Source organism: Abramis brama (genome assembly GCF_963993115.1).
Source record: "Abramis brama genome assembly, chromosome: 1".
NCBI lineage: Eukaryota > Metazoa > Chordata > Actinopteri > Cypriniformes > Leuciscidae > Abramis > Abramis brama.
Genome location: NC_139963.1, coordinates 26,023,651 through 26,039,074, shown reverse-complemented (window position 1 = coordinate 26,039,074; position 15,424 = coordinate 26,023,651). Strand labels below are relative to the sequence as shown.

At 37.5% G+C, this 15,424-nt stretch overlaps 1 protein-coding gene across 2 annotated transcripts; it reads right to left on the bottom strand.

The window, feature by feature from the left end:
* Positions 1-694: 694 nt before the first annotated feature.
* Positions 695-15,328, bottom strand: kat2a (K(lysine) acetyltransferase 2A). Of its 2 annotated transcripts, none has more exons than XM_084094237.1 (18): positions 15,015-15,328; positions 14,392-14,515; positions 12,022-12,167; positions 11,787-11,876; positions 11,447-11,628; positions 9,990-10,181; positions 9,796-9,902; positions 9,054-9,158; positions 8,621-8,757; positions 8,295-8,503; positions 7,107-7,233; positions 3,656-3,766; positions 3,414-3,557; positions 3,077-3,191; positions 2,946-2,982; positions 2,476-2,539; positions 2,292-2,376; positions 695-2,122 (listed from the first exon to the last, which is right to left on the bottom strand). In XM_084094237.1, exons 1-18 carry the CDS (start codon positions 15,231-15,233, stop codon positions 1,929-1,931), a joined length of 2,388 nt encoding a protein of 795 aa, XP_083950363.1. In that variant the 5' UTR covers positions 15,234-15,328; the 3' UTR covers positions 695-1,928. The 2 variants fall into 2 exon arrangements, with proteins under 2 accessions (XP_083950363.1, XP_083950364.1); XM_084094238.1 differs by having other exon boundaries at positions 12,022-12,164; positions 15,015-15,306.
* Between the last annotated feature and the right edge of the window lie 96 nt (positions 15,329-15,424).

The following is a 15,424-nucleotide window of genomic DNA, read 5'->3' as shown; positions in this document are numbered from 1 at the left end:
TACAAACAAACACATTATGGAAACTGAAACAATACCGTGTGGAGGTTCTAGATACTCATTGGTACTAGATACTGTATTGTAAAGGTTGAACCCCTTTAATTTATCTTTAAACACATTCACCTAAAAATCTTATTTTTCAATCAAATTTTTTATTTTTCGACTTTTTTTTTCAAATTAAGGTCAAAAAGATTAAAAAATAAAGTAAATAAATATACATTGTTAAACGTAATAAAAATGTATCTTGTGGTTGTATTGCAAAATATTACAGTAATTTATTTTCCGCATCATTACTCCAGTCTTCAGTGTCACATAATCCTTCAGAAATAATTATAATGCTGATTTACTGCTCAAGAAACATTTCTGATTATTATCGATGTTGGAAACAGTTGCACTGCTAAATATTTTTGTGAAAACCATGATACATTTTCAAACAACACATATTCTTTATTCAAAAGAACAGCATTTATTTGAATTTTTTTTTGTGTAAAAAATACTGTCTTTTGTAACATTATAAATGCGTGTCCATCCTGAATAAAAAGTATATATTTCCAAAAATAAAAACCTCACTATATAAACTATATATAAAAGCTAACCACAGACTATTTCCTGTTCAATTATGCGATTCTATAATCTCTATTTGCGTGATTCAGAATTTGAAAGGCTCAAATAAGCATCCCTTCTCAGCAAGGCAAACTTAGATAATTTTTTTTGTGTTTATTTTCAAAAAAACAGAATTATAGTACACAGAACCGTTGCAATTTACATGCATCATCCAAATATAACCATATCCAAACGCTGTCTATCACACCCATCTGTCCTGTTCATGAAAGGGGTCATCAGTGACCCACAGTAAATCCAAAAATAAAGAACCCTGATAATACATCAACATTGCAGCAGTTTGTCAAAGTCATGATTCAAGTAAATGCCCATCAGAGAGAGAATGAAAAATAAACCAGCTGTCCTGTCCCATGTGTGAGAGCGTTAAACTAGCAGAGAACATGCGGTGTCACAGAAATCACATACATATTTGGATATAGAGGTTTGTGCAGTAGTCCATTCTGAGTATTTTAGGTAGTAGCAGACAAAGTGTTTTGCAACTACGACTGAAATGGAAATAGTTGTTCATGGTCCCAAATGGGTGTAAATAGTAGGTTGCAAAAACTGTAAATGCTTACACCTGGGGTCATGACACAGTGAAAGCTTCCAAAGACAGCAAATATTGGTTTGTGAACAAAGATAAACACTTCACAACGGCACTGACAAAGCAAAGTGGACAGAAGTAATTTCCCAGGAGAGAAAAAACTTTTGATTATTGTTGCTTGAAGTGATCTGTCATGGAATGAGGCATCTTTTTTCCAATGAAAGCCATTGACGGAACTCAATAAAAAAAAGTACGATTTCCCTCACATTGTCAGATTTATACTAAATAGGCACATCCTGTATATGACTGACCGGCTGTTTCAAACAGCTGTGGCCGAGAAGGGTGACACCGCAGTGACATCACTAGAGGCCGAATATGGTCCATCTTTGGCTGCAGCATCTCAGGTCAGAGGAGTTTCGCAGGATAAGACTAAGTTACACAACTGAATGTTTGTGTATGTAGAGCAACAACTTGCAGTGTGCATGAGTCATTCGTTTTATAGCGGAGGATGGGGAAGAAGAACTGAACTGCTAATGGTGATTTCTGTCTACGCCCACATCAAACACACTTTCAGTTTTCATTCTGCCTTAATGCACTGGCATGGCAGAGTCATACACATATAACCTTGAGTTTTATAACTATATTATATAAGGGAAAAAAAGTAAAAGAAAGCAGCAACTTTTGACAGGTTTGGATGTTGTTCATCCAAATGAAACGTGTGTGTGTGTGTGTATGTGATCACACTCTATATTTTCTAACTGGTCCCTTGTCCTAGGCTAGATGCCCGTTACTTTTCAATGAGCCCGGCCTCTTTCAGTTTGAAGTAGAAAAACTTCTCCAGTGTGTTGGCACACTTGCAGTACTCGCTGTCTGGAGGGTTGTACTCTCTGCAGTTCGTGATCACTCGCTGCAGGTCGGCGATAAACAGCTTTTTAGTCACATAATACCGGTTCTTCAGACGCTCCGTCATGGTTTTCAAGTCTAGGTAGGAAGAGAGGTTTATTCAATTGGATGCAATTTGATGTTGTTAAAACTGTATAGATGTTAACTGATTAATATTGGCTGTCCAGCTAGTCTGACTTATTCAATAGCGGCTCTTCTGAATGGTTGACATCTCATTACTGTATATGCAGATCACATCAGTACCCACCAATGGGGAAGCGGATGACCTCGTAATAGTCAGGAGCTTCAGATTTCTTCACTGGCTCCATGAAAGGCCAGGAGTCTGGATGCGTCTGTTAACACACAAATGAGATGGTGAGAATATAACAGAATATTGTGTCGTTAATGTGTTTAGATGAATGTGCGCGTGAGTGTGACAACAGGCCTCTTACTTTAATCTGTGCGAGAAGATTCTTTAACATGTTGTAAAGCAGATCCGGATCTTTCAGCTCTTTACTGCAGAGATAAAATAAGAGAGAATGATGGATACACGCAGGGAACAAAATGATTTGGTGCTCAAGAAACATATTATCATCAATGTTGAAAATAGTTGTGCTGCTTAATATTTTTGTGGAAACAGTGATACATTTTTTTCAGGATTCTGAAAGTTCAAAAGAACAGCATTGATTTGAAATATAAATCTTTTGTAGTAACATTATTAATGTCTTCTTTACTGTCACTTTTGATTAATGCATTCTAGCTGAATAAAAAAAAGTATGAATTCCTTTAATAAAATCTTACGGACCCCAAACGGAAGTGTACACGACATGATATCACTGTAAAATCATCAGTGAGATGTTTTAATACAGACACACAGATGGTCTCAGATTTCAGAATAAATATGCATAAATTCTCCTCTGACCTTTTCTCCTTGGCACTAGGTTTCCAACCAGTCTCTCCTTAAGAAGACAAAAAGGAGGGAGAGAGTGTGTGTGAATGGAAGGATTTTGTGGGTGCATTGTAGCCACTACTGTGAGACGAGCACAAACTTACTGATGCCTGGTATACTCTCCACAGGAATCTGCCGCACACCCTCTTTAAAGCAGGTGAGACCAGGATACACTTTCCTGATCTGATTCTGTTTCCTCTCGATTAGTTTCTTGATTATCTACAGCAGACGACAACAAACCCATATGACTGGAAGTCATTATACTGTAACAAAGACTGGCTGAAACTGACACAAAGTTAATACGTCCAGACAATTTCAGATATTTTGAGATGCCAAAAAAGTGGCAAAAATCCTCCTCCAAAAACCAAATGTAATACTATAAGATTTCCCGGCACAATGTAATTCCCCTCCAGCAGAAGGGGGAAGTGTGTGCACTCTCACCTCTTTCTGTCTCTTTATGATGTGTGAAAGTTCGGTGTAGGGTATTCTGGGATTGAGCTCGCACTCCATCAGCGTGGCTCCCTCGTAGTCTTTGATGTAACCAAGGTAGCGGCTCTTCGGTACTTTGATGTCTTTGGAGAAGCCCTACCGGCAAAAAGAGGGGTCAACAGATATAGTTGTGCAGTGGAAAAACAGGAAATTACAAGTGAGGCTGGTGGAGTCTGTACTGTCTGGAGCCGTACCTGTTTCTTGAAGTAGCCGATTGCATATTCGTCAGCATAAGTGAGAAAGTACAGAATGCCGTGCTTGATGTGGTACTCCTTAAGATGATTCATCAGGTGTGTGCCGTAGCCCTAAACATGAACACAAAAAGATTATTAATAAATCAAGTGAAAGACATCAATTCAACTCATAGCAAAAAGGCTATTTATTTAGCTTACAACATACTATAGGGATAGTTCCCCCAAAAATGAAAATTCTGTCATTAATTACTCATCCTCAATGATTTTTGTTCATCTTCGGTACACAAATTAAGATATTTTAAATGAAATCTGAGAGCTTTCTGTCCCTCCACTGACAGCTACACTACTGACACTTCAAAAGTTCATAAAGAGATCGTAAAATCTGAGTGAAAATAAAGTGATCGTGTCTCTTCAAAAAATTTGGACTGAACCGCTCGATTCATTTGGATTAGTTTTACTATCTCTTTATGAACTTTATGAAGCTTCAAAGTGGTAGTTGTGTGACTGTCTAGTCTATGGAGGGACAGAAATCTCTCAGATTTCATCAAAAACATCTTCATTTGTGTTCCGAAGATGAACGAATGTCTTACAGGTTTGAAACGACATGAGGTTAAGTAATAATTAACAGAATTTTCTGTTTTTTTTACCGTTCATTAAAAAAATGATTAAAAACATATCCATTGACTCCATCTGAAACGGAATCAGTAAACTTACTGCAGTGCATTCTGGGATTGAAGTACACTTGCCATGGTGCCTTATATTTTGCAGAAAGTATCTTATGATATGAGATACTTTGTTTAACAGCAAGCAGATTTTAAAAAAGTCACTAAGTAGGTAGCTCACTGCAGTTTACATTTACATTTAAGCTTTTAGCAGACACTTTTATCCAAAGCAACTTAGAAAAGAGGAACAAAAGCAATTTGTCAAAGAGACAACAATATTCATAAAATACAATGCTGGGTTTATGTAACTAGAATAAGCAGAACAAGTACATTTCCAAATTTTGGAATTCTATTGCTTCAGAAATAAGAATTCTTCAGATAAAACTAATAAAGGATCCTGGTATTTTTCTTTTGGGCCTTCCTTCCAAAACACAAGCAGTGACACCCACACTGGACATCAGGTTACGAATTGTTGGATAAATTGCTGCTTGTGGCAAGGAAATGCATCCTTATTAGTTGGATAGAAGAGCCTCCCCTCTCTGTGACTCATAAATAAGTTGCTGCTGTGTCCCCAGAATGGCTGCTGTGCTTAGGGGGTAATGTTCATAACTTCCAAAACCTATGGTCTACGCTTATAGAGCACTTTTTGTGCATTGGTTAGGGCTCCCTGGGGTGTTTGATCCCTCCTTCTGGAGGAGGGCCTATGGGACAACCTATAGAGAACAGTCATTGTTCCCTTGCGTTTTATTGTTCAAAGTGAAATGTATCAGTATCCATAATGTGTTTGTCAGTGGAGATGAATATGAATATTTCATGTGCTTTTCTGTAGGTGTGTGACTTTATGCAGTCACTTATACCAGCATTTTGTTAATGGTATTATCATTATTTATGTTTTTATTGTTATTGTCTTTTATTACCTATTTTTTTTAATAGCTTATATATATATATATATATATACAGTGTGTGCAGAATTATTAGGCATGTTGATTTTCTGATCATATTTTATTTCCAGGCACATTTTGCCAATTCCAAACCATATTAATCTTAATAACTACTATTCATTTTGTATTTAATCATTTATAAGTGATATATAATTGTTCATGAAGGCTGGAAATGAAAAACGCCTTATATTCAGGTGTGCAGAATTATTAGGCAAGTTTTCTTTTACAGATCAAATAAGCCAAAAGAGAGATTTAACTAAGCCTGAAAAGTCAAAAATTATTAAATGGCCATGAGAAGGATACAATACTAATGCAATACTAGAGATTGCAGTTAAGGCATGACCATTGGACAGTGAAACGCTCATTGGGTCAGCAGGGTCAGACCAAAACAGGTGGAGAAGAAAAGACACATGTTAACTGCAAAAGAATGAAGAATTAAGGTGAAGAATTAAGTGTGAAACCATCAGGAACTTTTAAGTCTCCAGCGCCACCATTTTCCAGACCTGTAACCTACCTAGAGTCTCCAGAAGTGCAAGGTGTCAGGATCTCAGAGACTTAGGTTAGGTAAAGATAAAGAATCCTAAAAAATGACTCCCACTTAAAGGAGAACTCGGCAACTCTAGCGAACTCTAGTCACTTCTTCGCTGATTTTCCCTTTTGTTGTCGCATGTTTTCCCCACAAGCTCCCCCTACAGCTGTGGGGGGGCGTATATTTCACAACACGGTCGTAAAAAACTCTCTTGCGGCGGCCTCCTCCCCCTCTCTACCGCTGCTCATGTGCGTTTGTTTTGATCGGAGCAAGCCAACTGTATCGTGTGGAGCTATGTCTACCGAGGTGGGTAATCTGGTAATACATCATACATGCGTGTGTGTTTATGTCGAATTGCCGTAAAGCAATTCGTGTTTCGCGCTCGTTCTCGTTCAAGTTCTCGCTTCTCACGAGACTTCCAATTTCTATCTTGCCGGGACGGTAGTCCCCAAGTTGCAAGGTTGGTTTTCCACCTGGGAACGCTGGGGGGAGCGGGGAAAGTCACCAATATCACCAGAACACGTTGTTTAACCATCCAAATGATTTCTAGACAGTTTTATTAAGTTAAAAAAGTTACCAAGTTCTCCTTTAATAAGAATCACAAGCTGAAGTGTAGTAAAATACATGAAGACTGATTTTTTTATAGGCTTTATAGACAGATTGAGAGTGACTCTTGAAGGACCAGCACCACATCCTCTTGTACCACTGGTTGAAGAATTCATCTTCCAGAATCTGACAGTAAGTTTTTGGAGTTCATTTTTAGTCCATCTCTGTAAAACGGACTTCAGGGTAGGAGATGAACTAAAAATAAACTCCCAAAACTTACTCTAGTGTTGCATTAGTATTGTATCCTTCTCATGGCCATTTAATAATTTTTGACTTTTCAGGCTTAGTTAAATCTCTTTTTTGGCTTATTTGATCTGTAAAAGAAAACTTGCCTAATAATTCTGCACACCTGAATATAAGGCGTTTTTCATTTCCAGCCTTCATGAACAATCATATATCACTTATAAATGATTAAATACAAAATTAATAGTAGTTATTAAGATTAATATGGTTTGGAATTGGCAAAATGTGCCTGGGAATAAAATATGATCAGAAAATAAACATGCCTAATAATTCTGCACACACTGTATATATATATATATATATATATATATATATATATATATATATATATATATATATATATATATATATATATATATATATATATATACAACAATTTATTCATTTAAATTCTTATAAGTCTTCCTGTCCCCCTGGTTGAGAGCCACTGGTTTAGAGTCATTGAGTCTCAATTGAGTGCATCTCCGTACCTTGACTTGCTCGTTGGAGGTGACCGCACAGAAGACGATCTCTGTGAATCCCTGAGTGGGGAACATCCTGAAGCAGATCCCTCCAATCACACGGCCATCTTTAATCAGAGCCAAGGTCTTGTGCTTCCTGTGGTCAAACAGAGGGAGCAGGGTCAAAAGAGGCTGAGGAAGCTAGCGAGACACAAAACCTGACAACTAGGGCTGTAATCTCCCAGTCGATTAGTCGATTATTTGGTCGATACGTTCTTGCTCGACCAAAATTCTGATTGGTCGATTTTTTTTGCCGCGTTCATTTCATCAGTTTCTACCTATTTTTTTTTTTTTTACAGTCTATGGTTTTGCCGCGTTCATTTCATCAGGTGGAAAGCACTAATTACTAATGGGGGTGTTTTCAGTGCACCCCTGTTTCACAGGTAACAGTCTGTCTTCAGAACACCCCCCTTGTTTTCACTTCTTTTGGATTAGCCCAACCCACTGGAGAAGAGAGCCAGATTGAAGAAAGTAGGCAACTAGAAGGTTTGCTGAATATTATTACTTGATCTGGTTTGTTTAATAAACATTCTTTTTTTATTATAGTGGACGTGCCTTTTGTGTTTAAGAGTAAAAGTTTTAAGTTAATAGTCTATTCGTGTCTCAGCCGCGAAGCTCCTATGTTCAGCCTCGCTCTGTGCGAGCTGCAATGAAATTATAGTGTCTGTCAGTTATTATAATACATATGAAAAAAAACAATTGTCTAAATTATGTTGCATATTCCTCAAAAGTTATTGTGATGATATCACTGTCTAGACTAGTTGACAACATATTTTCGGAAATCATAGGCTATGATATTGCGCGCAGATGCACGTGATGCAACACTGCAGAGCCGACAGACTCGTGTGTCAGACTCATTTCGGTGCAAAATAATTAGGTCAAAAACGATTTAATATACTGCAAATAGCCTACTAGTTTTTTATGTCTATTTATAATTCATTTAGGCGGACAACAAGGCTACCAAGTACTGCGCAGTGCGCAGCTAATTAATTTAACGTTTTTTTTCCCTAACGTCATTTTTAGTCGAAAATTTCAGGACTTCAGTCGACCAAGGTTTTCTTTGGTTGATTACAGTCCTACTGACAACTAAAGCTAAAGCTAAAGATTGAGGTAAGTAGAGGGCTCTTTGGGAAAAGGAAGGGGTCACAGCAAACTTACGGGTCAAACACAAGACGTGTGATGTACTCTTTGGGCATGCGGGGAAGTTGATGAGAGAAAACATTTTGCAGGCCCACGAGCCACATTAGAATCTTCTTATTGGACTTCTGAGAGAGAGAGTTACCAATCACATGGAACTCAATGATGCCTCTCCTCTCCTCCAGACGAGCCGTCTCATCACGGGCCGCGTTTGCAGACAACAGACTAGTCTGGGAAACCAGAAAACAGACTAGAAGATTAAATTTTACTATTCAACTGTAAATGCAAAACAGAAAATCCTCATGCAACATTATTAAGGCTATCATAAGGGTGTGATAAACTCTGACCTCTGGCCCCAGCATGGCAGCAGGGTCTGTGATGGTTTTCATGACTTCATTGACCAGTTCCATTGGGATGTCACCCATCACTCGGATCCGCTTGGCATCCTCCAGAGTCAGTGCCTCAGGAAGCTTACGTTTCTCTCCTGAGAGACAATGCATTACACACTGTTATGAGAGACTGACATGATCATTGTCATCATTCTTAAGTCAACCGCAGGTGTTCTCAACTCTGGCCCTTGAGATGCACTTTCCTGCAGAGTTTACCTCCAACCTTGATTAGCTTGTTCATGTGTTTGATTAGAGTTGGAACTGAACTCTGCAGGAAAATGGAGTTGAAAACCCTGGTCTACTGCATATATGAGTGTATACTTAAAATTGTAATACCAATGAACAGAGTTCATAGCGCACAGTAAATAAATCTGCAACTTGATCTTCTTACCGGTTATTGGTTCAGAGGAAGCAATGTCCAAACCCGTAACACCCAGAGCAGAACCGCTGCTGCCCTTACTGAGAGGAGAGCCAGACACTGAGACTGGACTCAGTACTAAAACAGTAAGAGAAGGGGTTTGAAGCAACATAGTCTATGCCAAGTCTCTATGGTGGCTAATGCACCAGCAGAACCATTACAGTTTCCTGACTGCACAATTTGTTTTATCATTTTGTGCTGTGAGAATTGCTTTATGACACCATAACAACCTGTGCATTAATACAGAGTAGCATGCCAAATTTAATATAATAATAATATAAAACAGACTATTCAAAAGACGCTGAGCTGAGACACAAATATTGTCTGGATTTTTGGAGAATAAAACTACAAATTGTCAGACAATGGATGCCACATTAATCAGACACATTAATCTTTTTAACAAGAACATCTAAAAAGATATATATATATATATATATATATATATATTAGCCTTTATTGACATAGAATGCATTATGGCGGCAGTCTACTTGAAGTTTTGTTTATTTGTTTGTAAATTTTGATGTTTTTAGTAATTAATTTAGTTCAATTAACAAAGCATAGGTTGTTAAAGTTGGCTTAATTTGAAACCATAAGGGTGATGTAGCCTAATATTTGTGAATAAAAGCACGTCATGATTGTATTTTTAACATCAATTGAAATTTGAGAAAGCTGTTGTTACATAAATGCTCATCCCTAATAACCACCTAACACGCACCTGTTTGATGCCCCAGTTGTGTCCCCTCTGAGGCTGGCATGGTGAAGTCTGCCTCCCAAATGGGGGAGTTTTCTCCATAGATTTCTTCTTCCAACATGGAAAGAAACCTAACAAGCACACACACACAAACATATAATCAACTGGACTATGTGAGAGTGATGGTTTTATAGCACGTATTGATACGAAGGTCTTACTTGGGGAAGTGTGTGAGAATCAGAGTGCGTTTCTCTGGTGGGAGCTTGTCTTTCTCCACTCTGAACTTCTCCAGTAACTGTCTGCGGGTGACGGTGAAGATGGACTTCAGCAGACTGCGGCCGAACACCTGACAGGTCTCGTACCGAGGCAAGCTGTCATTGCTCTGAGGAACGTGACAGTAACACAGCCACCTGAAACACACACACACACACACACACACACACACACACACACACACAGAAACTAATTCACAAAATTGTAATTGTATTGGTTTAAACACATTTGGTTAAAATTCATTATTACATTTTTATGTTTTGAAAGAAATCTCACCAAGGCTGCATTTTGTATGATCAAAAATACAGTAAAAACTGAGAGTTTAATTACAGAATTAATTTACAGTAAAACAGAATTATAATGCATCCTTGCTAAATAAAATAATTAATTTCTTAAACACAAAACATACTGACCCCAAACCTTTGAACGGTATATAATCATTTTTTTTTACTATTTTATGTTATTTTGTTTTATAAAAAAATTATGCTTTCAAATTATGCTAATTTTATTACAAAATAAATGTAATTTTGACATTTGATTGTGTGACAGAGCATGCCTTATTTCAAATGAGTGAATCGATCACCTTTTCTTTTTTACTTTTCAACTATTAGCACCAGTTACAGCATCTATATGTATTAGTGATGTGTGACTTACGGTTATATCTGCAAACGTTGCGGAAAATCTGCGGCTCAGGTGGGCCAAGTTACAAAAATAACATTACAATTAATTGTGGGTGGGTTGAGGGTGGATAAGAGATAAATCATTAATGTATTGATTTTAATGAAGACACTGAACACTCATTTCATGGTAAAATGCAACAAACGAGCGTCACTCTTTTTACTTTTGTTTTCAACAACAATGTATATAGCCTCTCACTTCAGGGAAAACCAATAAAGGAAAACATATGCCTAATGGCAGAGGTTTACTAAATAGTTAACCAGGACGAATCAAGACTTGGGTATGTAACGGCTGTGAAGCGCTGTATATGACAAACTAATAAAGCCTATTTCCAGCCTTTGCTTGGGCTGAACGCATCTAGTCTCTTGTTCCGGAAGGTGCAGTGACGGAAATGGAGACATTTCAATTTAAGTTTGAAGGGAGTAAAGCCTGGGTTTAGAAAATGCAATTTTGCCAAGGAAGAACATTTAAGCTACTTTAAATAAATGTTAATTTAAAAGCAGCCTATTCCAGTGTAGTATGTTACCATATCACGTGAGAATTTGAATAATTGTAATGTGACGATCGGGTGCGGATATCTAAATCTGAGAAAATTATAGGTTTGGGTGGGTGGCGTGTGGATGATTTATTTTTTAGCAGCGGATTCGGGTGACATTAGAGCTGATCTGCTGATATAACCTAGAAACAAATACTCATTTACACGCGTTAACTCAAACACACACACCTAGTATAATCAACTTTGTATGCGGCTGCATCCTCTTTCTGAGCCCTCTGACGGAACTGTGACGGAGTCTCCAGCTTCCAGTAGTTCAGACAGAGCAGAAACATCTTACTGAGCTCATACATGGTCTGCCTCTCCTTAGGTGCCAAATGACTGAACTTATACTGAACAAAGTTCAACACCCCCTGAGACAGAGAGAGAGATCTTGAGTGCAGAACTCTGCATAAAATGACAAACACAGTCTGCCCATCACTTCCTAAACACTTAAGGGCATTTTACATGGAATGTGACAGGCAGAAAGCTTTGCTTGTGACACACACTTTCTTATACACAACATACATACTTGTTCTATGTTGGGTTTTTCAAAGGGAGGGCTACCGAGAGAGCCTTCCACCACTGGCTTCCCCATCTGCAGAATACACTTCCTCAGCAGCTAAGAAACAGCCAACACAGTCAAAAATGTGAAATATTCACCTGACAAACATTTTTTAAAAAGGCTTCTTAACACGTTAGTAACTCATCTGAAGCATGCCTGCACTTTAAAGAATAAAGGAAGCAGATCTCAATTGCCCATTTACCTTGAACAAATAAAAGTAGACTTGCTTGGTGTCCGTGTCTTCTTCTTTATGAACAGACATGAAGAGATTCTCCACATCCACCACCATCCCTAACAACCGGTTAATCTCCTCCTCAGACACATTCTCCAGGTGAGACACATGTTCTGCTAAAGATCAACACATGAGAGAATGTGAACACTACCTGAAGCAATAATAATAACCATGTGTTATATGATGAAAACTACACAGTTAACATATACTGGCCTGTATAACCAGAAAGGCTGCTTATCTCTGGTTTGCATGACATATACTTCAGAAATCCATGTAGGTTTATACTTGCTACTGTACATTTCAGAGCCACTTTTTAATATTATTTTTGGGTTTTTACGTATTTATTAACCAGAGCTTGTCCATGGATTACACCTTGCAGTGTTTGAAACTTTTAGATATCAGTCTATGTAAGCTATAGAATGCAGCAATCAGGTTGCAGAAATAAAAACTTACAAACCTTTAAAAACAGATCTATTTTATTGTTAATCAATGGTATATTAGTTTCAGAATAATATATATATACGGTACTGGGTAGTAACTGATTACCTGTAATCTGGATTACGTAATCAGATTAAGATGCAATAGGATCCAGGCAGACAAGCAATGATTATGTCAAATATGAATAAGGAATAACAAATTTATTAAGTAAAAATGTAAAATTATAGAGACAAACAAATTGATCAAATAAATAATAGTTTAACAAAATCCAAAGTATTGTATCTAACAGATGAAGATGGTGAAGATCAGAGTAAAGAGAAAGAAGAACAAAAGTAGTAAGATCTTTGCAGAATTAAAGGAGAGGTAGAAGTGAAGAGCAAAATAAGAGCAATGAATATATCTGGAGGAAACTTACACCCTCTTAAACTTATGTTTTGGTCTAATATGAAAAAGTCCAACAGACTTATCAATTATGTCATTGTTGGTGTGATAGCTAGGTCAGAGTGACTGGTCAAATGTCAAAGATAGAGGTGTTTTGACACCTTTAAGACCATTAAGAAAAGATCTCATGTCTGCAGAAATGGAAACAGACACATTTTGATACAAAGGTACATCACGTAATCAGTTCTGATGGAAAATACACCCACTCAATCTTCCAGCACAGAAGAGACACCAAAGACCTTACAATTGGAAATAATCAAACACAGAGCATGAAGTAGAATATACATCAATTATTAAAGAAATCCATAACATGTAAAAGAATAATAAAAAATAAAAAATAATTAATCAAATAAATAGTATGAATAAAGACATTATCAGAAACATTGACCATTTTGGATACACCAGATTATATTACATTTTAAAATATTTGTAATCGGACTACTTGCTTTTTTAATGATTACATATATTATTCACACGATGGCAGTAAATCATTCAGAATTTGATTCGCCCTAATTCTTCTTATATGTTTAAAATTTTCCTTTCAATTCTTCCAATAAATTCAGAAAGTCTTCTAGTTCAGTCACTAGTCAAGTGGCATTAATTACAAGGAAAACTGAGCAGTCACAAAACATTAGACCTCTGAATTTACAGAAATCATTTCACTTTTCAGTGTTTTCTCAACATTGCGTATCGAATCAACTCCTGATGAACACTCAGAGTAATTTAACAATGTATTGCTATGTCTTTGGAAGGCCTCTGTCTTTCAAACACTTTTTTTATTATAATTTTTATTATTTAAAAATTATTCATTTTAATTTATTTTTTTTACAATATAATTGCCCACTGCAGTTCCTTCACAAACCCCAGTTTGGCAAACCCTGAAATAATGTAAAATTCAATGCACCTCATGTTGTTGATACTAAAGAGTGGAATACATTTTCTTTCTCTTTGTATTTTTATATCAATATGGTACAATATTATCCTATACAAAATCAATGCGATAAACCGGTTAGGTCAAAAGTAATCTAAAAGTAATAAAAAAGTAGTCCGGTTATATTACTAAAATGGGTAATGTAATGGACAATGTTACTAACTACTAACTAATTTTTGTCATGTAATTTAGAATCAGTAACGGACTACAATTTGTAAGTAATCTACCCAGCACTGCTGTGTGTATACTATGTGTATATACAGTATATAGGCCTACATTTTCTTTAAATCAAAGTTTTGTTATGCGATAAATTTCGCATCTGGTTGGTTTGTTTCGGTTCATGGCTTAGACAGTAACTATTTAACTAAAACTTTTTAAGAAATCCCTATTCAAAAAATGCTTATGGAACCAAGGCCACTGAAAAAGCGGGCGGGCAATGTTGCACTCTATTATGCAGCACAAGCCTATTTGGAGGATGGGTCTGATATTAGTGCGATGTAATAGAACCACCATAGAGGCATTAATCTTACCCAAAGAGTGTCCACAGCTTCGGCAGGCCTCCGTCAGACTGGCCGCCTGCTGCTGGAGCTCCATGCGAGCAGCTGTTGGTGGATTGGGGTTTTTCCACCCATTGCATTTACAAGCATCATTCGCCTGTGATTAGAGAACACAACTGTGATTTAAAAAAAACTGTCAATGAGGACAGTAAACATCAGGTTCAATTAGATGTTGATCAGGTGAATATTGTCAAAACATTTATAATTGTAAGTATGCAGTGGTAACAGTGATATCATGGTAACACATAATAAACTAAGCACACCTAATGTATGGCGCATGTTATAAAAACATACATAATAAATGAATGCATTCAACTAACCACCATATTTTGACAGCATTTCTGCACTAATTCTGCATAGGTAGTTGGAGTTCACTAGAAATGTGACAGTCATTTTCCACTCTTTAGTTCATATGAAGGAGGTTTTCAAAGTCTTGTGTTTCTTATTTTCTAGTCTTAAATCGTCTGTAGTGCTTTATTATTTGCATTCTTACCAGGGAACATATGTGACTAGTTTGCAGACTGTTAGAGAAGCATTGACACATGAAAGGCCCGGGCACTCGCTCTATTGTTATGAGCCAAGCTCTTGCAGATTACCTTGCAGGAGGAAAACACTCCGAGTTTCTCCAGCTTTTTAGCTCGCGGAAACGAGCGGACTTGGGCTTTCTTCTGGCTGGACCATTGCTGTTGACTCAGGCCTGGTCGGGCCGGGTCGCTGCTCCCGGCTCCGGGGTTTGGGTGGGACCCTGCCGGGCCGCTGGACTGAGCTTGCTGAAGCCGGGGCTGCGCGGAGGTCTTTGCCGCCGGGTCCGCCATATCAGCAGCCTCACTTCCCCTCCTAGGATCGCCGCGCACACTTCCACCCTGTGTCTGTGCCGTTTCAATAAAGTTTTGTGATAGTTTTCGATACACTGTCTGACCACTGCACTGCGCGTGCGCAACATGGGGGAATGCTGGGAGATGTAGTATTACAATCAGTACTACAGAATAAAACGATACGATGCTTT